Source organism: Maylandia zebra, linkage group LG3 (assembly GCF_041146795.1).
Source record: "Maylandia zebra isolate NMK-2024a linkage group LG3, Mzebra_GT3a, whole genome shotgun sequence".
NCBI lineage: Eukaryota > Metazoa > Chordata > Actinopteri > Cichliformes > Cichlidae > Maylandia > Maylandia zebra.
The window spans coordinates 37,673,697-37,701,067 of NC_135169.1; the positions used below are offsets into that span (position 1 = coordinate 37,673,697).

The 27,371-nt window shown below is 43.4% G+C and overlaps 2 protein-coding genes across 2 annotated transcripts; one reads left to right on the forward strand and one right to left on the reverse strand.

Moving 5' to 3' along the window:
- Positions 1-11,664: 11,664 nt before the first annotated feature.
- Positions 11,665-14,141, reverse strand: cnpy4 (canopy FGF signaling regulator 4). The gene is made up of 6 exons (XM_004571166.4): positions 13,957-14,141; positions 13,739-13,865; positions 13,508-13,604; positions 13,275-13,397; positions 12,909-13,026; positions 11,665-12,186 (listed from the first exon to the last, which is right to left on the reverse strand). The coding sequence occupies exons 1-6, from the start codon at positions 14,039-14,041 to the stop codon at positions 12,071-12,073; spliced, it is 666 nt and encodes a 221-aa protein (XP_004571223.2). The 5' UTR covers positions 14,042-14,141; the 3' UTR covers positions 11,665-12,070.
- Positions 14,142-15,102: 961 nt separating this feature from the next.
- On the forward strand, positions 15,103-27,337 carry LOC101477162 (calpain-5). Its single transcript, XM_004571167.4, has 14 exons — positions 15,103-15,312; positions 15,631-15,910; positions 18,241-18,425; positions 20,102-20,233; positions 20,389-20,600; positions 20,823-21,015; positions 21,097-21,290; positions 21,626-21,703; positions 21,794-22,217; positions 22,289-22,411; positions 22,489-22,685; positions 26,156-26,274; positions 26,387-26,523; positions 26,598-27,337. The coding sequence occupies exons 3-14, from the start codon at positions 18,261-18,263 to the stop codon at positions 26,772-26,774; spliced, it is 2,151 nt and encodes a 716-aa protein (XP_004571224.2). The 5' UTR covers positions 15,103-15,312; positions 15,631-15,910; positions 18,241-18,260; the 3' UTR covers positions 26,775-27,337.
- Positions 27,338-27,371: the final 34 nt, after the last annotated feature.

Here is a 27,371-nt window from a genome sequence, read left to right on the forward strand (position 1 = left end):
AGTTATGTGTTCGCATTTGTACTCTTTTATTTTGTTGGCCAGTTACTGAGTGCATTGGAGACTAAGATTTGACATCCAAAACATGAGATGAGTTTGCAAACGACACTTTAAATTAAACCAGAGATCAAAATATCTCAAATTAGCCCATTAGTAGCCAACTCCCATTTATCATACTTATGATACTCGTGCATTTTTTCATAATATGTTTGTGCTTTCTGTAGTTTATAGTTTTGTAGTGTTACGTCATGCAGCAGGAGACATGACACAGCTCCCTATAAATACAAACAGGTTGACCTTTGCCATTATTCCAGATTTTTTTTGTTTAGTAGAAAACTACAATTTTTAAGACTCAGCTCAGCATTTCATGGTTTGTTAAGGATGCCTTTTCTTTTCTCTTTTTTTGCACTGCATGGATTCTCCTCCTTCAGGTTTATTAGCATTGGCAGGTAAATTGAGGGGTGCAGACAAAGTTCAGTTGCAGTAGTCTTATCTCGTCATCCAGGCAAAGATCTCGCTATCCCCTTGGTGAAATAGGAAAAATAGCTGAAGTTAATTTGGTGGAGTGGATCGTTCTCAGATGTGAGGCAAAACTGATACAGATGGAAATATAGGAACGAGAAAGTGGAGGGAGGGAGGAGGGAAGACGCTTGATTGGAGAGGAGGAAACTTTCCCAGAGAAAGACATAAAACTGATTGATGACTTCCCTCGAGGAATGTTTCCCCAGGTGTGTTTTGTGTGTGTGTGTGTGTGTGTGTGTGTGTGTGTGTGTGTGTGCGTGTGTGTGTGTCTAGTTACAATGCACTTAAGAAATGCTATCCTTGGACACAGGACAAGTGCAATAAAGTAAACTGAGGAGTGAAATAGCACGTTAATGCGTCAATATTGCATTTTGGCAACATCAATACAAAGGCACATGAGATATCAGCGTGCTGAGGAGGAGGTACCCTTATAAAGAATAATTTGAAAAACGCAAATACTAATTGAGAGCAGAAATCACCCCTAACAGTGATATAAGAAAAAGCGTTTAACTGTGTAATAAAGTCCTAAGGAGGTCCTTGACAGGTGCTTTGCACTGCCAGATTGTTCACCCTGCAGCTAGTAGTGTTCTTAGAGACTCAAAGCATAATAAACAAAACACCACGGAGGTGCAATTTTAAAAGTCAACATTAACTTGCTGTAACAGAAAAGGGGCACATTTCACAATACATGGCTGTCCGTGTTTGATGGATTAGCAGTGTTTAAATATTTAAAGTACTACAATATGGCTCTGTAGCTTGGTTTAATGATCAACTAAGGGAAGGGGGGGGGGGGATTTCCAATATAGCGAAATTACATGAATTTTTGCCCCCCCGCCCCAGCTCTCGGCCACCTTTTGGTGCAACAGATGGGATGTTATATTATCCTGGAGAAAGATGCCCGTGTAGTAGAAACATCCAGGCCTAATGTGAGCCACCATCGGCTCCAGTTATGCCACGGGGAAGTGTTGTGTGGTCTAGACACGACCCTAATATCACAATCCACCTGACAGCTGGCGCAAATAAAGTGAACTTGCGCCTGAGCAGAGGCACACCCGGAGTCCATGTCATCAGTCAGAGCCCACAGAAAACTGCAGATGTGGGGCCGAACATTCACTGTTATCTGGGTTTCAACACAGAATTAATAAAAAAGATTTACCGCAGAGGTCCAAGAAAAAATAAATAAATAAAAGCAAAAATCAGTGTAAATACCACATGTGGGAAATAATGACTCAAAGACTGAAAGCAATTAAAGCTTAACCCATAAGAGCTCGGACCCATTTTTACTGTGAGGAAAACTATGGGAGAGTCAGTTTTGAAACTTTAACAGAAACTTCTCAGTGTGTAAAGAGGCAGTGACACCTGTGTCACCGTGGGTTCTTATGTATTTAACTGAGATCAGCTGAATCTTTTTTTTCTCCTCTACATATGATTAATGAGGTGACAACAAATAAAACTAGAGAACTATTAATGATCTTGGACAAAAAGAAAAACATGCATTTGAGGAGATTTTTGACTCAGTCCAAAGAAAACATTAAAAAAAAAAGTCAGCGGTGTACCTCAAGGTTCAATTTCGGGTCCCTTAAAGTTGCTTTGTACTGTGTGTATTATTGATCCCACTAAATGCAGGTGTAAAAACACCTTTAGAGCCTCTCTTTTAAAAACAAACAAACAAAATTTTCTCCACCGGGATGTACATAATAATTTAAATGTTATGGTATAATTCTGCATTTAAATGAAGACGTTTCTTTTTTAAATGGCTAAAGCCTAGCAAATTATAGACAGATTAGCCATTAGCTCTGTAGAATTTAACCATGATGTTATTATAAATGACTTAAAAGAGGGGGGGGGGAAAGCATATAAAAAACTAAGAGTCAATTTTAGATCCATATTTCCTTTTAGATCTTTCTTCTGTTGACAAAAATATTAGGGGTCAACGTACTAAATATGCAGTAACTTCAGCTCATTGCTGCTAATTCATCACCATAGCAGCATCTTCTGCAAGAAAAACTTTGCATACTACTTGGGAAAACCAAGGTTCAGAGGCTGTAAGAAGATCCTCTGTAAACATTGAGATGTGTCTCATCTGTTCCAGAGATCGACCCCCTCCGTCATCTGAACAGATCCTCGGGGAGATCGTTTTTCTTTCCCTCTGACCTCCGCTCTAGTCCACAGAGGGAATAAACAATGGGCACGCTTTTTGGTATAAGCCTCATCGGGATTCTCATTTGTATATTCACCCAGAAGATGGCAGTCATTTTGGATTTTAAAAAATTTCTATGTTCTACAAATATGTACACAAATCATTATTTCCTAAGTAATGCAATATGATTCTTTTTGTTATCTTTAAGGAGGAAAAAACAAAATAAACTTTATTGAATGCTTTGGCTCTGAAACATGCTTGGTATAAAGAACAGAGTGTAAAATTATCCTGGTTGCCATGAATCCAAATGCAGTGTTTTGTTTTTCCAGAGTTTTCCTCACTTTGTCTCTGGCACGAGTGCTAACGGGTGCTGTTTGCTGACGGGGAGCAGGCTGTTGTTCTGGAAAACAAACAAAAAACAAATCAATTACCCTGTTTAGTTCAAGTACCGGCGGTGTGGAATTTAGAAGAAAGGATTTTTGCTCAGCACCTTTTCCTGACAGCAGCAACATGTTCACCCTTAAATCTCTGTCGCTCTGTCTCTCGTTTCCAGCCACATCATGGTGGCCTTCTGTTGTATTTAAACTGCTTGTTAAAATACTTTTATCATTGTGGTTGATTAAGATTTCCAAAATTAAGAGTGACCTACATCTCGCTTTAGCTCACATATCAAATATTTATCCACTACGCACCTTGCCAAAGCAAACAAAGAAGGTTTCTAGATCCTTTCAGAGAGGAAAACAATCAGAGGAAATGAAACACGAGGAAAAGGAAACAAACCGAAGGCTTTGTTCACAAAAAAATTATTAAAAATGGACGTTTCAACACAATATCAAACACTGACAACCAGCTTGTGTAATATGATAAAAACATTGTGTATATTTTTGTCATAGGGGTTTTCATCATCAGAGGAAGTTGCCTGTAATACAATTTCAAGCGTGATGTTGACAAATGTGGATATTTCTAAAATATCGTTACAAGGCTGGCAAACACATTTAAAGTTTTAATTTGAATGATCTCACCAGCCTCATTGTGCAAGGCGCACCTTATAAGGTATCTTCTTTAAACATCTGTGACACCTTTGGGCACAGGGCCCACAGACTGTAGCAGTTTCCAAATAGTGGCATGATAATCACTATTAATCACTCTTTAAAGTTTTGCACATTTTTGTAACTTTCCTTTTTGCCTGGAAACTCATTTTTGTACACATCACTTTATCTGCTATCATGATATTACAAAGTCATAAAGCTCTGACTGTGGAAGCTTCCAGACAGGTTACCAGGCTCTATGGATTAAATAAAAGTGAACACACACTTGATATTTCAAATGCACCTGCAGGTGTAGTCTGCAAATAAATAAATATAAATAAAATAAAAGGTCAGCAATGCAGCCTCTATACAGATGGCTACATGAATGCTTTAAAAAAAAAAACAGTTCAATGACACTAGCCTGTAATTAAAAAAAAAAAAATGTTAGCATTTTTAAAATTATCTTCTTCGGTACAGGTATTTGAGATTGATGTAGGCCTTCTCTGGAAGAAATACGATTGGTCCCAAAGTGGTTATCTCTGCAAGAACAAAACATCCGAGTGAATCTTCTGCTGGTCCTGTGACTTACAAGCTGTCTGCTTTTAAAATTCTGTCCAAATCACAGCAGAAGCAGCGGTTTGTCTGGGCTGTGTTGCTCCTCAGCGCCATCTCGTGGCTGGACTTGGCAGTAGCTGTCTAAATCGTGTTGTCAGTGCTGGGACAACTCATAGAGTTGAACGTCGCCATCCTCTGATCTCCATTTGAAAAAAAAAGTTTGCATCAGGCATTTTTCAGTGGTTTAATTTGAACTTGGAAACACTGACCTTTAACTTTTTTCTTTCTTTCCTTCTTCTTTTTTTTAGTTTTTTAAGAAAAGGACTTTTTTCATTGGGATCTTCCTTGAACTGCGCCCAGCTTCCAGGTAACACGTGATACCTACAGGGAGTGCAGAATTATTAGGCAAATGAGTATTTTGTCCATATCATCCTCTTCATGCATGTTGTCTTACTCCAAGCTGTATAGGCTCGAAAGCCTACTACCAATTAAGCATATTAGGTGATGTGCATCTCTGTAATGAGAAGGGGTGTGGTCTAATGACATCAACACCCTATATCAGGTGTGCATAATTATTAGGCAACGCCCTTTCCTTTGGCAAAATGGGTCAAAAGAAGAACTTGACAGGCTCAGAAAAGTCAAAAATAGTGAGATATCTTGCAGAGGGATGCAGCAGTCTCAAAATTGCAAAGCTTCTGAAGCGTGATCATCGAACAATCAAGCGTTTCATTCAAAATAGTCACCAGGGTTGCAAGAAGCGTGTGGAAAAACCAAGGCGCAAAATAACTGCCCATGAACTGAGAAAAGTCAAGCGTGCAGCTGCCAAGATGCCACTTGCCACCAGTTTGGCCATATTTCAGAGCTGCAACATCACTGGAGTGCCCAAAAGCACAAGGTGTGCAATACTCAGAGACATGGCCAAAGTAAGAAAGGCTGAAAGACGACCACCACTGAACAAGACACACAAGCTGAAACGTCAAGACTGGGCCAAGAAATATCTCAAGACTGATTTTTCTAAAGTTTTATGGACTGATGGAATGAGAGAGAGTCTTGATGGGCCAGATGGATGGGCCCGTGGCTGGATTGGTAAAGGGCAGAGAGCTCCAGTCCGACTCAGACGCCAGCAAGGTGGAGGTGGAGTACTGGTTTGGGCTGGTATCATCAAAGATGAGCTTGTGGGGCCTTTTTGGGTTGAGGATGGAGTCAAGCTCAACTCCCAGTCCTACTGGCAGTTTCTGGAAGACACCTTCTTCAAGCAGTGGTACAGGAAGAAGTCTGCATCCTTCAAGAAAAACATGATTTTCATGCAGGACAATGCTCCATCACACGCGTCCAAGTACTCCACAGCGTGGCTGGCAAGAAAGGGTATAAAAGAAGAAAAACTAATGACATGGCCTCCTTGTTCACCTGATCTGAACCCCATTGAGAACCTGTGGTCCATCATCAAATGTGAGATTTACAAGGAGGGAAAACAGTACACCTCTCTGAACAGTGTCTGGGAGGCTGTGGTTGCTGCTGCACGCAATGTTGATGGTGAACAGATCAAAACACTGACAGAATCCATGGATGGCAGGCTTTTGAGTGTCCTTGCAAAGAAAGGTGGCTATATTGGTCGCTGATTTGTTTTTGTTTAGTTTTTGAATGTCAGAAATGTATATTTGTGAATGTGGAGATGTTATATTGGTTTCACTGGTAAAAATAAATAATTGAAATGGGTATATATTTGTTTTTTGTTAAGTTGCCTAATAATTATGCACAGTAATAGTCACCTGCACACACAGATATCCCCCTAAAATAGCTAAAACTAAAAACAAACTAAAAACTACTTCCAAAAACATTCAGCTTTGATATTAATGAGTTTTTTGGGTTCATTGAGAACATGGTTGTTGTTCAATAATAAAATTATTCCTCAAAAATACAACTTTCCTAATAATTCTGCACTCCCTGTATAGAACCCATGCTGGGGGATATGCTCCCTCCTTGTAGGCATTCAAAAGTTGGGTATTTCAGTGCTAACAGTGCTCCTGGGGTTCTGATGGAAAAGGAAAGGTACAAGCTGAATCTGGAAGAGTTTGTTCTGAACTTGGGGCAGGAAACAAGATCTGGAGCTGCTCAGCTGGGAGTCTGTGAAACATCTGCAAAGAACAGACAAAACCTTTATCAGATTTACCTTCTGCCCTCAGCTTTTATTAGCATTTTGGAATAATGGGATGCAGGAACTGGAAAGCAATATGTTCAAAGGAAGTTGCTTTCATTTGGAGAATTAAGTGGAGGAACTACTGTGGACATTAAAGACTCACCCCTGGTGGTCTATGGTGGGATAGCTGGGGTAAGAATTCACATTGGGGTCAGAGTGGCCACACAGCTGCTCGCGTACAGCTCTGAGAGGAAGAGGATGATGAGGCCTCAATGTTGACTGCTTCAGCCAAGAAGTAAACAGATGTCTGTCGCTCACTGTTCCAATCATCTGATGAGGGATGAGCTGCAGATTTAATCAGCTTTCAACTTTTGGAACAAAAAAATGTTTCCTTGAATGTCTACATGAAGAGAAAATCTGTTTCTATTGCATTGTTTTATTTATAGCTCGGATTTCAAATCAGAATTTAAGGAACAGTTATATCAAGTAATAAAGGTCAAAAGTCGTTCTTTATGGAGGACCCAGCATGCCAAAATTACAAACAAATAAATAAGAAGGAATAAAGGGAATATTCATAAAATGTTATAAACAGGTATTTCAATGCGCTCCTACATTTGTTTATTTTTGTGCTAATACTCCAATGTACATTCACCAGCCACTTTATTAGGTACACCTTGCCATTATTCATCTGGACCTCTTTTACTTTCAGATCTGTTCAGCTTTTTGTTTCATTCAGAGAATGTAACAAAATAGCTGGACACAAAAGCATTTTGTGTTTAAGACTTCTGTTCCAGTCTAACTGTTTACATTGAAAAATGATTTTGTTTTAGCTCAGAGAAGTCATATTTTTCTTGTCTTGATGCTCCAAATGTTTTCAGTTGGTGAAAGGTCTGGACTGGAGGCAGGCCAGTTCAACACCTGCACTCTGCTACTATGAAGCCATGCTGTTGTGATAGACACGGTATGCAATTTATCAATGTCTTGCTGAAATATGCAAAGCCTTCCCTGACAAATGACATCTGGGTGGGAGCACATGTTGCATGGAAAGGTGTATATATTTTTCAGCATTGATGATGATTTTCCAGATGTGCTAGCTGCCATCTCTATAAGCACAAATGAACCGCACCTTTATACCATCAGAGATTAAGGTTTTTGAGTGCTGATGACAAGCTCCTTTTTATTCCAGGCCGTGGTGTTTGTGTTTTCCAAAAATAATTTAAAATCTTGATTCTTCTGACCACAGAACAGTTTTCCATTTTGACTCAGTGCGTTTTAAATGAGCTTTGACCCAGAAAACACAGCACTGTTTCTGGATTGTCTAAGGAGCTTGGAAAGAAAAGCGTCTGGACTTGTTTAAGTTACTTGAAGACGTTTCACCTCTCATCCGAGAAGTTTCTTCAGTTCTAAGAGTCAAATGGTGGAGAGTCCCAGATATAAACCTAGTGGGAGTTTCCCCCCACAGAGGGACAAAAGGACCCCCTGATGATCCTCTAATCGCCTGAGCCAAGGTGTGGAACTGGGTGTGGGTCCCAATCAGCCAGAGTTTTGGGTGAGCTCATTGTGAAACCTGGCCCCACCTTATCATGCGAATTCCTGAGATCAGATGGCCCAGGATGTGAGTGGGCGTTAAGGCGCCTGGGAAGGGATCTCAAAACTGGATTATAGATGGCAGAGAGTTGGTGTCGTAAACCCCCGCCTCTGTTCAAAGATGGTCGCTCACAGTGGACATAGATGGCTTCTTTCACTCCTCTTTCAAACCATCTGTCCTCTCTGTCCAAAATGTGAACATTGGCATCCTCAAAAGAGTGTCCTTTATCCTTAAGATGCAGATGGACTGCTGAGTCTTGTCCTGTGGAGGTGGCTCTTCTATGTTGTGCCATGCGCTTGTGAAGTGGCTGTTTGGTCTCTCTCTTTGCTGACAGCAAAGAGGCACAGAAAAGAAGATCAGACACCAGCGAGGGAGGATAAGAAGGACAGACGCAACAACATTGTCATCCCCTATGTAGCCGGTGTATCAGGAAGACTCAGAGTTTTCTCCAAGCATGATATCCCAGTGTATTTCAGACCCAGCAACACGCTCAGACAGAAACTGGTTCACCCGAAAGACAAAACGCCAAAACACAAACTTAACAATGTGGCGTATGCTGTACAGTGCAGCGAGGAATGCTCAGACCTCTACATTGGAGAGACCAAACAGCCACTTCACAAGCGCATGGCACAACACAGAAGAGCCACCTCCACAGGACAAGACTCAGCAGTCCATCTGCATCTTAAGGATAAAGGACACTCTTTCGAGGATGCCAATGTTCACATTTTGGACAGAGAGGACAGATGGTTTGAAAGAGGAGTGAAAGAAGAAGAAAGGTATTGTTGATCTTTGTGTGGTAATCCGTTGTGTTCAGGACCACGGTGCATCTTCCCTTATCAGCTGGTAATATAGTGATGTTGTGGTCTTTGCTTAGGAAAGCAACGGCCTTCTTTTCCTGTATTGTGAGGTTAGACGGCGGGACTTTGGCACTGGAGAGGGTGGCTGAGAGTTTCATCCTGATTTGCTCTGCTTCTGTCTGTGATAATTTATTAATCCGTATGGCGGTTTCTGTAGCTGTGATGAGGTCCACTATGGGCAACTGTTGCGGAGAAATGGCAAAATTGAGTCCTTTGGCTCAGCGGTCTCCAACCTTTTTTGCGCCACGGACCGGTTTATGCCCGACAATATTTTCACGGACCGGCCTTTAAGGTGTCGCGGATAAATGCAACAAAATAAAACTAGTACCGGTACCGAAAAAAAAGAGGATTTATTCATAACACACGTGAAAAGACCCAGGAAAACCGAGTTAACGATAAAAACGATAACAAAATAACGCTGAAAACCCTGAAAACCATACATTTCACACCTGAGCCTCAACTCTCGCGGCCCGGTACCAAACGACTCACGGACCGGTACCGGTCCGAGGCCCGGGGATTGGGGACCGCTGCTTTGGCTAATACTCTCTTTTCAGGTTCAGTGAGATTCCGGTCTGAAAGGTTCTTCACCCATTTTTCCTGACTGTCCTCAGGTGTGTGTTCTTCTCTGAGTTGTGTAGGTTCAGACCAAGGAGTGTTTTTGAAAGCAAGGTGTGGAATTTCCTGTGTTGTCTTTCTTTTCCTTTAGAGTGTTGGGCCCGCTGAGCCTTGTCCACAAACTTGTAAACCTCTTCTAAAATAGGAGAGGGTAAAACAGTTTCCAGTTCCTGCAGAGACTGGCTAATCTTGTTCTGGAGGGCATCTATAGTGAAATGGACCTGTCTTATCCTTTCACTTAGAAGCTGATTTTGTGCTTTGTAGAATCAGAAGTCCCACTGGGTTTAAATCTGGGACTCTCCACCATTTGACCTTAGAACTGAAGAAGCTTCTCGGATGAGAGGTGAAACGTCTTCAAGCAACTTAAACAAGTCCAGATGCTTTTCTTTCCAAGCTCCTTAGACTACGATGACCTGGATGACTGAGAACCTTCACAGCCATATTTCTGGATTGTGTTCACTTATGGCTTATTCTTTGCATTATAGCGCTTTAACCTGCCTTTGTGGATGACGCTGTCAACTATGTTCACACACAATGATTTCTATAAGCATTTCTGAGTCCATGGCAGAATCATACCTGTTTTTAATGCCATGGTGTCAAATGGACATTTTACTCATCAGTCCAGTTTTTGGAATTTGGGTTATATCGTCAGTTTTTAATGGATCAGCGACACAATAAAAGTTCTTAAGACTTTTATGTTTGTGTAAATTATCATTTCTGTTCACACTGGACAGAAACAGTGTGAACAGTGCCACCAGGTGAGGCGGGAGCAAGTTGATAAAAAGCACAACACTCTCAGCACTATCAAGAGAACCCACTAGGTGGCAGCATTAAGCAGCTACATTCAGGCTTTGTGAGGTTTTGTTGAGCCCTGAAGAGCTGAAGTTGGACAACAGCACAGCTTTGTGTGAACCACAACTGTTCTCACACAGTCAGCAGAAATTGTGGTAGTCTCCATTCTCAGACACCTTGGCAGTGTAGTGATCCTGCAGGTGAGCCAGTGTGCAAGAAAGCAGTTTTTATTAGAATCTTAATGCTGTCCTCATAACATTTCACCACAGAGACCTGGATCTTGTTTCATTTATCTGCAGTTATAACTTCAACCGGATCTCCAAAGTGGGAGTTTGGCCTGTTTGCCTGCCAGCTGTGTGAGGAAGAGAGGGCAGCTTTGATAAGTGTAACACTTAACAGCTATATCTCCTGGGTCTAGGTGCGGTTACCCCCTCTGGGGACGAGGGAACCTGAACCTGGGGTGTAAAGTATGTTTGGGGAGTATGATTGTGTGTTCAGTGTCCATTTGTGTCTGTCTTCAAGTTGGGTGAGTGCTGACTATTTTTATATGCGTGCATGAGGGTGGAAATGCACATCTGTGTCTATATGTCAGGTCGGGTCTTAGACTCCACCTCTTTGGGAACATCTCAGGCCCTCCAAAATATGGAGGCCTATCTCCCCTCACCACACTCCCTGCTGGTGGCTGATGCCCTCAGGCGTTGTTGGTTCTTGGTGTCCGGGGCTGGGCGCGCAGGTATGTTCTGGCTCACTCCCGGTGGCTGCTTGGGGGGGACTGGCGGCCGTAGCTCAGTCTGGCCTCTTCTATGGGGTGGGGGGGCCCTCGGCTGGGTTCACTCTTCCAGCCCCCTCTGGCTTCTGCTCTGAGGCTGCTGGGTGACCCCTGCTCTGGGGCTCTCCTCAGCTCTTCCCAGGAGGGTGGCACGGATGCCCCTCGCACTCTGGGGCCTTTGGATGTCTGGGTCCTGGATCTTCTCCATGCCCTGGAGGACAGGGCTATGGCTCCCTACACCCTCTAGCAGATTGTTACATGGAGAAACATTTTAATTAAAGTGCGCTCATCCACACAGGTGTACACACGGGTGTTCCCTGTTCATAGACAAACCACACCTTTCTTGGTTGCTACCTCAAAGAACATTGAGTGCTGTCGGTCCTGAGTGCTGCACAACAACATTCAATGTTATTGCATTAATGTCAACTTTAATGCGATGGTGTTGTGTTCATTATGCTGCTCTTTTTTGCTCGTTCCCCCCCCCCCAAACAGGTGAATTTTCAACAGGAGATTTTTCTTCTTTTTAAATAGCCTTTCTCACTGTTTTAAAAAAAAAAACAAAAAAAAAAACAAAAAACTTGGCAGTTATTAATCTAGTCAGATCATACAGAAACGAGATGAAATAAACAAAGATGTGTATTTCATGAGTGATTTTGTACAGAGGCACTGTAAAAGTAGTATTTTATTAAACATGAAAAAAAACTGTACATACTGCACTTCAAGTCTGCAATTAGGGATACAACAATACTGATATGTACCATGACTGTGGCAAAGGGAGAAGTCACATGATGATCTAACATTCAAATATTAAAGATAAAGGTTTAAAACCTCACAGGGAGCGCTGTAACAGTTCAGAAAGGCCACACATACAAAATAATGGAAGACGTTTAGGGTTAAATCCTATAAAGTGTCATGTTGCACGTGTTCATTGTAAAGCTATATATCTAAGTGTAACTTTTACTGAATATTTGAAACCCTCTCAAACGATTTCAGCTTCTGTCCACCAGTTTGCAGTTAGAAAAACTTGTAACTGAGGTGTAGTGTTGTCTTCTTTGTTCCCCTTGTCTTCTTCAAAGCTCCCCGGCATCATGGATCTTTCCCTCTTCTACCTCCTCCTCCACACTTGTCTCCTCCTCAGCTCCTTCTTTGTCCCCCATGTCTCCTTTCCACACCTCCTTTAGACATTCTGAGGGAAGGAGAGAAAGAAAACACAAAGGGCTGTGTGGTTTCAGTTCACATTTCAGTCACTTTACATGCAAACAAACATTCTCCGATAGCTGTGGTTAAAAATAAATAAAAATAATAAATGCACAGCATCATCCATGCTTACAGTTGGAGGACTTTGTGCAAGCATGTCTGAGTAAATCTCTCCCTCTTTGTAGCCAAATATCTACAAATGGACACAAACACTAACAAATGTCCAAACCGCAGGGCGAGCAGCAGGACTCCCTTACAGAAAAGGGCAGACATGAGTGATAACAGGATTAGCAATAATTCAGTGAGACACAGCATCAAAGATGAGTTTGGGTGCAGGTGGTTTGCAAAGTGGCTTGCAAAGTGGCTTGCAGGTAACCAAATGAAAACAGAATTGGCTCTTTGCATGTACTCACACCACAGTTCCAGTTTATCCTAGAATCTGACGTCCTCTCTTTTGCTCACATACACACTTTAAAAATGTTGTATTGTATAAATTTTGTGATTTGACTTCAGGGCCTGTTTGAATTAACCCTGGGCTCGATTCAATTTACAAAACAGAGGAAATGAGAAGTTCTTATTTTCTCTGTTGCTTTTCCTGGTATATGAATGTAATCATTTTGGCAGGGTGTTTACATTCTCAACAAAGTGCGACTTAAAATATAAATATCATCTGCCAACCAGTAACTTGTTTTGGCACCATGCATCTCCCACCTTGCTCTGATGTCTCGAGGACGTGGTTCTCACAGAGGAAATTCTCCAGCCTCTGGTCCTGATGATGGAAGTACCAGTTCTCCACCACATCCTCATACTGCTCCAGCATAGTCTCACACTAACACACACCAAGTAATTAATATCAATTAATTTAAGTGTACACTACATTAAACACATTTCCTCTTGGTTTCCATAGCAGCACCTGCATAATGCCCACCACAATATAGTGTAATATGACAAAATGATTACATATAGTGTCATCAAATAACTTATGCACTTTACAAAATGTGGAGCAAAACGTGCATTTAACACACACACACACACACACACACACACACACACACACACACACACACACACCCCTACCTGTTTTTTCATGTCTGTCACCTCCACGGAGGGCTCGTCCCACAGCTCGTACGGCATCCCCAAGTCCACTTGAACCCCTTTGTGTACCAGATTCTTCAGGGTCGTCATGGTCTGACTGGAGCCCTGCAGACACACAAACGAGCTAAATGTCAGTCTGACACACAAACTGAAGCAATAAGGACCACGTGACCAACTTTTTAATGCACAACTATTAAAAAAAACTGTTAGATTACCTTAGCATATCTCAGGCTGCCAGGCCTCTCTGCATGAACATTATACTCCAGGATGCGCTCGCATATGTTGTCTACAGCCTCAGTCAGCCGAGTTTCCCTGCATTCAAACACACGGGGTTAACTACTGGTCTCACAGTCAGACACAGGTCACAGCCTGCAGTACAGCTCAAACATGCCACAAAGAAATCCCAGCTTCAAATAAGTTGCATGTCCTCATTCAGAGATACCTACGAGGTGTTGTATTTGATCTTTTTCCTTCTTTTGCCGGTGCCCAACACTTCTCCGACCTCCAAGACTTCACGGGAGCGAGCGGTTTTCTCCAGAGCGTCCTGCAGCTCGACTGTCAGAAACTTACACACTGACCGAGATCAGAAGTCACACGTTAACAAGAAGTTTGGTAACTGTGGGCAGGTCCAAGAATAGCTGCTGGTGCTAGTTTCTGCTCCTACCTTCGCATTTATTCGGCAGCCTCTCGTTTTCTTCCGCCGAAATAAAGCCGCAGAGCCAAAACAAAGACACAACGGCAAATTTCATTGCAACGGTTCGCTTTAAAACCTGCGGGAAAAGTCAAACTACCACGAGTTTAAAGGCACAGGAGCCACATCGGCGTATTTGACGGCGAATTTAAACTGCGCGTGCGTAGTACGTCATAACAGACGTAACTAGTCGATGCATGATGCTGCGATGTCAGGCAAGATAGTCTATCCACAAACGTTAAAGAGCTCAGTTTTGAGTTCAGTTCTTTACTAATAAATGTATAAGCTCTTAGAATCAACGTCACTTATTATTCTTTTAATAACTTTAGTTTAATGTATTTATTTTTTAACATTAGTGTATTTATTAGTATTTTTTTAAAAGGGTCCCACTCCTAAAAACAGAAAAGTGGTGGCTCTGAAGGAAAAACGGGTTCCAAACCACTTCCAGCAACATGTGGCTAATAAAGTGGACAGTAACTGTATATAGAAATGGCAGAAATATTTACAATATAATGCACATAGATATATTAACATGAAATAAAAGGATTATGCATATTGTCTCTAAACATATTATTTAAATAAAATGATCATAACCATGTAGACACATGATTAACAATCATATCCAAAAAGTGAAATATGTGAAAATGAATTTACCGTATGTTTTTATGTGACATAAAGAATTTTTTAAGTCAAAACAATTGAATGAAACTACTGAAGTTTCAGTATGTTGCCAGGTCGCATGGATGTTATACATCATCAGCAAGTGTATTTCTAAAAATATAGAGTTTAACAAGTGGATACAGTATTTCATATTGTGTACAGTAGTGTACACAATATAAAATCTAGATAGACAATTACACAGATGGTCAGACTAAACAGAAGAATAATTTAAGCACAATCTGTTCTTTGTTTTTTAATATATCAGTAGCTTGTCAGTTTTCACTCTGCTCCTCAATGTGTTCCTTAAAAAGCTGCTGCTGCTGCTGCTGCTGCTGCTGCTGCAGGGTGTTATTATTGTATATGAATGCGGGATTATTGGCCTGGTGTTCAGCAGTGAAGTAGTTAACATAGGAGCGCTAGTCTCTTGGTTTCTCAGGTGTCAGGAGCAGCACACTCGACAGCAACAGATCAACAGATACTCCAGCAGACTGTGCGGGAGAAGATAGAGAGGAGAAGAAAGAGGAGAAGAGACTACACAGATAAGACAGAAAAAGAGAAGCGAGGGAGTCACAGGCCATGTTCAAGTGAGGAGAGAAAAGAGAAGATATGAGACTCGAGGAGAAGAGGACAGAATGTGCACAGTCACCAAACAGAAAAGCTGAGGCAGCAGTAAGTGATATGAGCGCAGATATACAAACACACAACCTTAGGAAACACATTTGTTGATGTTCTTCAGATGATGTCAGAGGATAAACTGTTCGTCTTGAATGTCTGAACCTTGAGTCACTGCAGTAACTGTGTGAGGATTTCCAAGTCTCTAATTGTGTTATTACACCTGGTGTGGCGGCTGTCTGTCTATTGTCTGAGTGAAGGGAGATAAAGTTACACACACACACACACACACACGCTCATGCATTAGCTCTAAAAACTGCACACACAGTCATGGTGTGAGGAGTTGTGTTTCACGTTCAATTTTTTTTCATCCAGGTCCAATGGCACAAATATGACACCGAGTTAATTACCTGGTGGAGATGTAGCAAACACTCCTGACACATTCAGAGGAAGGGACAACATTAACTGCTGCTGACTCTGGGATAAGGAAGAGGAAAAAGTGGACACATGTTGGCTGTTTTTGTTGTTGTTTTTGGGTTTTTTTTAATTATCCTCAAAAAAATGAGGATGACTAAATGACTAAGGGAATCCACTGACGGGGCTCAGCACAAAGGTCCATCTTAGGAAGCAAGTGGATAAACTTCCAGACTTGAAGGTAAAATATATGTTTATAGAGCCATGGCAACAATGTAGGTCTACTTTTCAAATTTACTAAATGACAATATTAAGAATTGTAATTTAATAAAAACTTAAAGTCGATGCACTACGAACACTAAAAAGTGAGTACTGGAAAGGTGATCTGCCAAACTAATGCACTAACCAAGCAAACTATTGTAGGAAAAATCATTTACTAAGCAATTAAAGTCTCATGAAGTCCAAAAAGCAGACCCTAAAGTTGGAGTTTTTATTGGGAACTTTTAAGGAAAGAGAAAATTATATACATTTGTAAATTTATCTTAAATACTTTGTGTTGAATGACTAGTGATATCTCGTTATTATCTTAGTTGATTACCTAAAGTGAGCTTATACATAAAACACTATAAACAGAGGATCTGATCAGCAACTATGATTTTTATTAACCTAAGATTGTTTTAAACTATATGAAAAATTTGAAATTAAAAATGGATTTCAAAAGTTACTACAAATCTGACTTTGAACCCTTTTCAGTTTATTAATCATTCCTGAATGATTAATTATTCAAATACAAGAACTTTGATTTGATGCTCACTGGGAGCAAATGATGATTTGTTTTGTGTGTGTTAGGATACTTTTTATAAAGTGTTGCATAAATGAAAAAGGGTCATTTTAGTCGATTACTAGGTGGTTGCTAGGCAACGTAATGACACGTTGATATCGGAAAAATATAAAAACATTCATTGACCTAAGATGTATTTTTGTGCCAGATAGGGTTGGAGTTCACAATCAGTGAAACAAATAAACACACAGCAAGACAAAGATTTCATTCACTATAATAAAATTAATTATTCCTCGTAGTGAATTTGGTTTTCAGTATAACAAAAATAGACTCAGATCAGGCTCATCCAAAGTAACAACCATCTGTTTAAAGAGTCAAAGTACTGCACAACAACAAAACAAACATGTAGCACCTGCAGATAAATTCATAGAAATGTTACTAAAAGTACTCAGTCTATTGGTGAGAGAAGGCAACATCACCAAAATCGGCATCTAATCCAAAAGCATCAAGGAAAAGACATTCATCAATTCCTGCAGCTTGATGTCGTAAAAATGTGTGTTTATAGATTTTCCTTCTCATTTGGTACGTCTGTGAAAAGATTGTATGAGAAAAAAAGCCATAAAATAGATTTCACCAAAAAGTGATAACGCTGACCTCCTGGCACACTCTCTCTGGCACTGAATCATTCTGCTACACAAACAGTTAAAGTTCAACTATGCTCATACTGCTGACTCCTGCCTGAGTTCATATCACTGATGACGAAAACAGTGCTCTTACTTTACTGCTGTCCTCACCCTGTGGCCCCAAAATACACACTGACCCCACAGAACACCCCCAGCTACCTCTGCCATGAGCTACATACCCCTTTAGATTCAGTTCAATTAGTTCAATGTTATGTAGCCTGCATATTAATACTTACACAGTAGTTACTGTGTGCTTACTCAGTACTTGGATGTTATACTTGCATCATCAGGACTTTCAACAAAAACTTAAAACATGCTCCATTAGGTGGTTTTATGTACATTTTAAATTAATACACTTTGTGAATTTCAATGAACTTTTATCAATAAGTTAAACGATGACAGTGTTTGAAATTTTACTTTGACATTTTGGTTAAGTGGGAATTATATGAACTGTGGGGTTCACCTTAATGGGACTGCACAGAAAAGTCTCTAGGCAGGTTGCAGCCGGTCAGTGTGATGTGATACTGTTTGTAATGTTTAGTTGGGCAAAACAAATAATAATATTAAGTGAAGTAGTGTGAAAGATCTCAACTGTCATTGAAACAGCAAAGTCATTGGCATCTATCAGTCTGGAAGGTATTACAAAGCCATTTCTAAGGCTTTGAGTCTCCGGTGAACCACGGTGAGAGCCATCATCCAAAAAGGAAGAAAACTTGGAACAGTGTGAACCTTCCCAGGAGGGGCCGGCCTGCCAAAATTAACAGAAGAGGGCATTAACAACTCATCCAGCTCACAAAAGAACCCAGAACAGCATCTAAAGAACTGCTTGTCTCACATTTACCAAAAAACATTTTGATCATCAATTCAATAAAATTTTGTTTATAAAACACCAGATCACAGCATCAGTTGCCTCAAAGTACTTTATATTGTAAAAATCCTACAATAATACAAAGGAAACAGAGTAAACCCCAACAACCATATGATTCTCCAGTGAGCATGCTGCGGGCGTATCACCACACTACTTTAGCAGTGCATAGCTCCAGTTTCTTACAGTATGTTCTCTGACCCTCTCTCCCCTTTCTCATCTGCTTTCCACCTTCCTTTAAGGCCTCTGAGGCCCAACCAGGATGCCAGAACGAGTGTATGACTTCCAGGGCCAGAGTTTTCACAAGCTGCGGCGGGCCTGCCTCCGTCGAGGAGCGCTCTTCAAGGATCCTCTATTCCCCGCCACAGACCAGTCCCTCTTTTACAAGAGACAGCCTCCACCGGGTCTGACCTGGAAGAGGCCGAGGGTGAGTTAGACGTGGAGTGTAAAATTGAAATTCTTTTGTTTTTTAACTTGAAATACATCTCCACTCCTCCCACATCTAAACCGAGTTGCTGCCTCCACATGTTGCATTTCAGCAGATTGGGTTAATTAAAGCACTTTCTCTTAAAGGACAGGCGTCATGTCAGCTGGTGAAACCTTAGCCCTCAGGGAGCAAGTTGATGACGGACCGCTGTGTTAGTGGGATTGTGGGTGTGTACAGTTGAGTATAGAAAAAGCACAAGCCAATGTAAATAGCATGGGTGTTTTTAGCACACTGTTGTGATGGGTACAGCTGTCTAAGTATAGGTTTTTAATGTGGCCACAGAGAGCTAAGGGTGTGGTAATACACTTGAATTAAACCAGTGAAATGTTAAGGTGAATCGAGGTTGAAGGGATTGTTGTTTAGTGTGGATATTTATCAGACATTTGATGGTCCAGTAACTTTATGATTACAGAGTTTTATACCCGTCTGATGTGTCTTAATTTTCAGGACACTGATCCTCACTGTGCTCTGCTGAGGAAAATCGGTTTAATCCAAACAGTGAAACATGTGAAAGGATCAGAAAGCCCCGGGTATTTCCCATCGGGGTCATTAGTTCAAGGAGTTCATTCAAAGCCAGGCCTTTAGTGCTCTTAATGTGAAACCCTGCTGACGATTAATTTGTTGACTCAGAGCTGGAGAGAAAGGGTTAAAGGTATTGCGGTCCTAATGCACTACTCGGGTATTTTAAGCGTGTATCAACACAGATGATAAACTATCCAGTTCATAATTTCAGTGGTCTTATCTGAAGCTTGTTACGAACATGATAGCATCGTAAAGAAGGTTTATTTCTTGTCTAGTGTTACAACTGAAGAAGTTATGGCCACCCAGAGTGTATCTTTCTGCGTGTGTGTGAGTGCAGCGACACTTCTACAGTTACCTGACCCTGTCCAAAGTGAGAGCAGAAGGTCTACACACACATTATCTGTCTCCTCAGCAGTGCTTGGACACCCTGACTGAATCAGCCCGCAGGCCCCATAAAACTCTGTGACGATACGAGCTGCTGAAGTCATTAATGGCAGTGCTTGCTCCACTTAACTGTGTCATTTAAAGCTGCTTCATGAAACAACCTGCTTTTAGAGATGAACTCACCAATAATAATGAACGCCGACCTTCCTTTAAGCTCTAGATTTAGGTTCAAGCCTCCTGCTATCATCACAGGATCTCAGATCCCAGGTGGACACAGATGCCATTCACCCCATTAGCTGTCACGTAGTGATGAACAATCCCTGTATTTCCCTAGAAATGTGCAGGTAGGAGCTCATTGACTCCTTGATGCACAAATAAGAAATGAACCTGCTGTTGCTGATAAGGTGTAAAAACTGTGGTCCAAACTTAGGATGTGAAAGTGACGACCAGAAACTGTGGTCACTTGAAGTTAGCTTCAAGCGGGAAGAAAAACTCCCTTTTAACAGGAAGAAATCTCAAGCAGAACCGGGCTCAGGGAGGGTTGGCTGTCTGCTGTGACTGGTTGGAGTGAGAGGAGGAAGACAGGGCAAAGACACACTGTGGATATACAGTCTATTGCTAAAGTGTTACTGTTATCCTGCAGTCTGCCAGGTGATGACTAACTACGTCCCATATTTCTTGTCATAAGCCTGATCTCTCTTCCTCTCCAGGAGATTTGTAAGGACCCCCGTCTGTTTGTCGATGGCATCAGCACTCGTGATTTGCACCAAGGAAGTCTGGGTAACTGCTGGATGGTGGCAGCCATTTCCTGCCTGGCGTCTGAGCCATCACTGTGGAAAAAGGTTTGGTGTGTTTTTCCCCTCACCTTCTTCACAATCATCTTTCCTCTTTCTCCTTATTCTTTACTATCGTCCCTACTCTGCATTCTCTGCATTTCCTCCTGGTTCCTTCCTTGTCTTTCTTCACCCTTCCTCATCCACCTCTATCCTCTTCCTAGGTCATCCCCGATCATTTGAATCAGGAGTGGAATCCAAAGCGTCCCGACTTGTATGCAGGAATTTTCCATTTCAGGTTCTGGCGTCTCGGTCGCTGGATGGATGTTGTTGTAGATGATCGCCTGCCTGTCAGTGAGGATGGAGTGCTGCTCTTCTGTCGTTCGGCAACACCACGAGAGTTCTGGAGCGCCCTGCTGGAAAAGGCCTACGCCAAGTGAGCATCAGCAGAAAATGCTGGTTTTGATATTAGATTAGATTAGATAAAACTTTATTAATCCCTCGGGTGCGTTCCTCTGGGAAATTCAGTAGCATTGATGGGACTGCTGTTAATTTTACACTGCTGAACCTACGTCTTGACTGCCACAACCACTACTTATGGCAGTCCTAATATGTAATGTTCGTGAATCAATCACTCAATCCCTCTCTCAACTTTTAGACTTAACGGCTGCTACGAGGCCTTGGAGGGAGGGAACACTGCAGAGGCCCTGATCGACTTCACTGGTGGAGTTTCAGAGCCGCTCAGTCTGGATCGTGAGGCTCTAAGACTTCACAGTGACCAGAGGAGGGCGCTCTTCCAGACTTTAACCAAGGTCCATGAATGTAAATCACTCATCACTTGCTCCATACGGGTAGGGCTTCTGAGTCTTGAACATTTAGAAAAACTGGAGAAGAAATGGGTTAAAATGATTTCACTGTTTCACGTTTCTCAGCCTGCAGAGGGGGAGACCGTGGAGTCAGTGCTGGAGTGTGGGCTCGTGCGAGGACACGCCTACGGGATCACGGCAGTGAGGAAGGTGAGGTTGGGGGAGAAGGTACTGAAGAGAGGCGGGACATCCAGACTCTTTATGGTCCGCATGAGGAACCCGTGGGGGACCACAGATTGGACCGGTGCCTGGAGTCAGAGGTGAGAGGTGACTTTGAAGTCTTTGCACTGGCTTCTGCCACATGTCAGACTGCTGAGAGCATCTTGTAGGAGCTCTGGGGGGAAAAGTCTTTGCTGACTTTAACAGTGTCGCTGTGGTTTGCAGCATTTTATAATGCCACTGCTGATATTCTGGAGAGATTCTGACATTTTACAATAGTTTGGGATTTGTTTTACTGGGGTGGAGGGACATCTGCTGTTCACATCATGGAAGTCTGAGAACTGGATCACTAAAGGTTTCTAGAAGCTGAAACACTGCTTTTATTTTTATGTCCTTTCCAAGTGTTCTGCTTTCTGTCCTTGTGTGCCCCCTGCAGGTCAGAGCAGTGGCAGCAACTGAGTCGTGCAGAGAGGGACAAGATGGGGCTCGTTGTTCGTGATGTCGGGGAGTTTTGGTACTTCTGATTTTTATTATTTGAAGAACAAAAAGTCATGTGGGTTAGCTGGTTTCTGCCTCACTTTTTATTCTTTTCCTTTTCCCTCAGGATGGATTTCGAGGACTTCTGTCAACACTTTACAGACGTGGTGGTGTGCAGACTGGTGGAGAGGACTCTGCTGTGGCCGAGATCTCGCTGGAGAGAAGTGAGCTGCTACGGGGAGTGGGTTCTACCTCCCCCCACCCATGGAGCACCTCCACCCACTGTGCTCCAGAGTAACTCTACACTGACTCTGAGTAAGAGCAGCAATGGGCCTGGAGGGACCAAGCAGCGTGGGAACAGAAAGGAGGATCGACTAGGTGAGAGTCAACAGGAAGGAAGGAAAAGAGGAAGAAGCAAGCCTGATGTGAGCAAAGTGACAGCAGAAAAGGGTGGTGGGAAGGTGAATGGAGTATGGAAGGTGGAGTTGGATAAGAGGAGCCGGTGTGGTGGATGTATCAATCACAGGGACACCTTCCTGCACAATCCACAGGTAAATATAAGATTGAAACCAGGGTTTGCATCAGCACATGAATGCTAAAAATGACTTTTCATTCTTATCAGTTCATGTTTGAGGTGCGAGCCAAAGAGGAGGAGGTGCTGATCTGTCTGCAGCAGGAGGACAGGAGGATGTGGAGGAAAAATGGAAAAGGAGAAAACCTGCCTATTGGCTTTGAGGTGTTGAAGGTGAGCCGGGCCACTGAGCAACCTCACGTTTTTTGAGTCATAAAAAAAATATTTCAGTCCTTCCTCATCATCTGCAGGTGGAGGTGAACCGCTGCAGTCGGGTGCAGTGCGTGGTGGAGCAGGCGGCCAGCTCCATCTACATGGATTCCCGGAGTGTGACACTGAGGGGAACTCTGACTCTGGGACGTTATGTTGTGCTGCCCACCACCTTCCTGCCGGGCGTCACTGGATGCTTCCTGCTTCGCCTCTTCTCCCACTCTCGTATCAGACTCAGGTGAAATGCTGGTCAGGAAAGAAGGGTTAGAAATAGCTTTGAACGTTCTGATATTTGTAGATACTGAAAAGGTACGGAGGACCGAAGCTGCCCAAAGGTTTCAAAACCAAAAAAGTTTTTTTTATTACAGTTTTATTTTTATATTTGCCACAATTTATGTTTCCAGTGTTTTGAATTCTGCGTTTAAATTTCAATTTATTCTGCAAGTGGCACTTTTACAAGTTCAGCATTTCACATACTGGATGATCCATCCATCCATCTTCATCCGCTTTATCCGAGGCCGGGTCACGGGGGCAGCAGCCTAAGCAGAGAGGCCCAGACCTCCCTCTCCCCAGCCACCTCCTCCAGCTTATCCAGGGGAACACCAAGGCGTTCCCAGGCCAGACGAGAGATATAATCTCTCCAGCGTGTCCTGGGTCTGCCCCGGGGCCTCCTCCTGGTGGGACATGCCCGGAACACTTCACCCAGGAGGCGCCCAGGAGGCATCCTTGTCAGATGCCCGAACCACCTCAGCTGGCTCCTTTCGATGTGGAGCAGCAGCGGCTCTACTCACCCTATCTCTAAGGGAGAGGCCAGCCACCCTTCGGAGGAAGCTCATTTCTGCCGCTTGTATCCGCGATCTCGTTCTTTCGGTCACTACCCACAGCTCGTGGCCATAGGTGAGGGTAGGGACGTAGATCGACCGGTAAATTGAGAGCTTCGCTTTTACACTCAGCTCCCTCTTCACCACGACGGACCGGTGCAGCGTCCGCATCACTGTAGCCACAGCCCCAATCCGTCTGTCGATCTCCGGCTCCCTTCTCCCATCACTCGCGAACAAGACCCCGAGATACTTGAACTCCTCCACTTGGGGCAGGAACTTATCCCCGACCCGGAGTGGGCACTCCACCCTTTTCCGGCTGAGAACCATGGCCTCAGATTTGGATGTGCTGATCCTCATTCCTGCTGCTTCACACTCAGCTGCGAACCGTTCCAGTGCGAGCTGGAGGCCCTCACCCGATGAAGCCAACAGAACCACATCATCCGCTAAAAGCAGAGATGAGATTCTGAGGCCACCAAAGTGAAAGCCCAGTGTCCAGTATTCTGCGACCAGGACGAAAACCGCATTGTTCCTCCTGTATCCGAGGTTCAACTAGCGGACGAACTCTCCTTTCCAGCACCCTGGCATAGACTTTCCCAGGGAGGCTGAGGAGTGTGATCCCCCTGTAGTTGGAACACACCCTCCGGTCCCCCTTCTTAAAGATGGGGACCACCACCCCGGTCTGCCAGTCCAGGGGTACTGCCCCTGATCTCCACGCAACATTGTAGAGGCGTGTCAACCAGGACAGCCCAACAACGTCCAAAGCCTTCAGGAACTCGGGGCGGACCTCATCAACACCAGGGGCTCTGCCACCAAGGAGTTGTTTAACTGCCTCAGTGACCTCGCCCCCGGAAATTGGCGGGTCATTCCCCTCATCCCCAGACTCTGCTTCCTCCTCAGAAGACATGTCAGTGGGATTAAGGAGGTCCTCGAAGTATTCCTTCCATCGCCTGACAATTTCCTCAGTCGACGTCCGCAGCGCTCCGCCAGCACTATACACAGTGCAGGTAGTGCACCGCTTTCCCTCCTGAGACGCCTGACGGTTTGCCAGAATCTCTTCGAGGCAGTCCGAAATTTTTTTTCCATGGCCTCTCCGAACTCCTCCCACACCCGAGTTTTTCCTTCAGCCACTGCCCGAGCTGCATTCCGCTTGGCCTGTCCATACCTGTCGGCTGCCTCCGGAGTCCCACAGGCTAACCAAGCCCGATAGGACTCCTTCTTCAGCCTGGTGGCTCCCTTCACCTCTGGTGTCCACCATTTGGTTCGGGGATTACCACCACGGCAGGCACCAACCACCTTGCGGCCGCAGCTCAATGCAGCAGCTTCGGCAATGGAGACGCTGAACATGGTCCATTCGGACTCAATGCACACCCTCACTACGCGTTTAGGTGCACCAGGTCTGTCCAGCGTCCTCCCCCGCCACCTGATCCAACTCACCATCAGGTGGTGATCAGTTGACAGCTCAGCCCCTCTCTTTACCCGAGTGTCCAGAACATATGGTCGCAGGTCTGGTGATACGATTACAAAATTGATCATTGACCTACGGCCTAGAGCGTCCTGGTGCCACGTGCACTTATGGACACTCTTATGTTCGAACAGGGTGTTCGTTATGGCCAAACTGTGATTAGCACAGAAGTCCAATAACAAAGCACCGCTCGGGTTCAGATCAGGGAGGCCGTTCCTCCCAATCACGCCCCTCCAGGTCTCGCTGTCATTACCCACGTGAGCATTGAAGTCTCCCAGCAGGACAACAGAGTCACCTTCCAGCAACCCCCCCCCCGGTTCCAGAGCTCAAGCCATGCGTAGAGGTGAGCCCAACTATATCTAGCCGGTACCTCTCAACCTCACGCACTAACTCAGGCTCCTTCCCCACCAGAGAGGTGACATTCCATGTCCCTATTGCCAGTCTTGGCAGCCGGGGGTCAGTCCGCCAGGGCCTCCTCTCCTGGCCGCCACCCGGCACACAATGCACCCAACCCCTATGGCGCCTCCTGTGGGTGGTGGGCCTGCGGGAGGATGGGCCCATGTCTCCTCTTCGGGCTGTGCCCGGCTGGGCCCCATGGACTAAGGCCCAGCCACCAGACACTCGCCCTCGGGCACCCTCCCCGGGCCTGGCTCCAGGGCGGGGCCCCGGTAACCCTATCCCGGGCAGGGTAAACTGTTCCCTTAATGTTCTCTTCATAAGGGTCTTCTGAATCGCTCTTTGTCTGGTCCCTCACCCAGGACCAATTTGCCATGGGAGACCCTACCAGGGGGCAAAAGCCCCCAGACAACATAGCCCCTGGGATCCCTGGGACACACAAACCCCTCCACCACGATAAGGTAGCGATTCACGGAGAGGGTGGGATGATTGATCCCAGTAAAAACAGATATTGTTGCTTTTACTCAGGAGATCTTTACAGATGTTCAACTAATTTACATGAAAATTTTAAAATTACTAAAAATAAAATAAAAAATCAAATAGTTAATAATCAGGTGAATAAATACAAAATTAAATAATACAGGAAAGATTTAGGAAGTAACAGAAAAATAAATGTAAATGACATTTTTTAAATTAAGTAATGGAACAGTTTTAATATTTATTTACTCATAAAGTATATTTATTTATTTATTAATTATTTTTGTATTTATAATTCAAAAAATTTTCATTTTGGTGGTTTTGTCCTTCCGCGGAACAGAGAAAAAAAAACAAAACCAAACAAACAGTAAATATGACATAGACATTTTTTTTGATAAATTATAAAAATCAATATGAAACCACTATTAGCATCATAAATTTTATATTATTTCTTACATTTAATTTTTTCCACTTTAACAGAAAAAATCTCTTTTTCCCTTCACTATTCCCAGTCCTCTGCATTTAATTTAGTTATTTCTTTTTTCCATGAAGGGAACTGAGGGAGGACTTACCGTCTCCCTCTGTGCTCCACTGTTTTCTACCTCAGCCCACAGTGGTAACCACAGTTTATCTACACAGGGCGTCAGGACTCAACCCTCCCAAACAAACAGGTAACTGCAAAATGAAAGACTCATATTTGGGCAGACTCTTAATTATTGCACATATCTCCCTTGGTGTTTTCTTTCTTTCTTTCTTTACACCGTGCTGGATTTTGTTCCACAGCCCCCGATGTTTACGCTGTAGTGAGATGTGAGAATGACAACGTCAGGACGCGGGTGTTCAAGGAGAGCGGAAACCCTGAATTCAACCTGAGAACCATCTTCTACAGGAGATACCCCAACACAGACATCTCTGTTGAGGTTTGGCACATTCCTGTTCCCTCTCACGCAGCACACAAACACACAGGGCTAATGGGTTTCCTGTGTATTGACAGATATACAGCAGAGGTCTGCTGTGGGACTCGCTTCTCGGTGAGACTCGACTCCAGACGGCCGAGTCTGAGAGGAGTCGAAGCCTCGTGATGAATCTGCGAGGCAGACGGTCTCGTTCAGGGCTCAGAGGTTGCGTCTATCTTGAGACGTCTTCCAGCGTGTGCCTCACAGACTTGTGACAGTCTGGCTGCCCTGGCAAACACTGCCCTCTCAGGTAGAAGCTGATGAGCAAATAAAGGTGCTGTAGTTTTTTGGGGTTTTTGACCTGTTGTATTTTAAACCACAGTGAGCTGCTTGGTCTCTTGCACTTTGCTGTGGGACTTTAATAATTAGGTTATTAATGTACTGACAGATGCTCTGTGGTGATCTACTGCTCAGTTATGCAGGCACAAACACAGCAGTTCAACAAGAACAGTGGGACTGCTGCCAAACCAGTTTGTGTTATTTTAAAATATGCATTGTTATGTGTTGTATTTTTATTGATTTGTTATTTATTTTTTGTTTTATTCATTAAAATGGTGATGTTTGGCTCATATTTGCATTTCTCATAAATAAACTATAAACACTGTGTAAGCCTGTTTTATTTTATCATCACTCAGCAGACCTACTTGCCTTAAGTCATTGAAATGTCAGTCAGCTAAGAGCCATAATCTCTCCAGCATGTCCTGTCTCTTTGCCGGCATCTCCTTGTAGTTCTTTGCATCTTCTTTTTAAAGAATAAACCTATAAAATTTAAATCAAAGTTTTAACAGCACTGCGCTCCTTTCTTTGTCAGT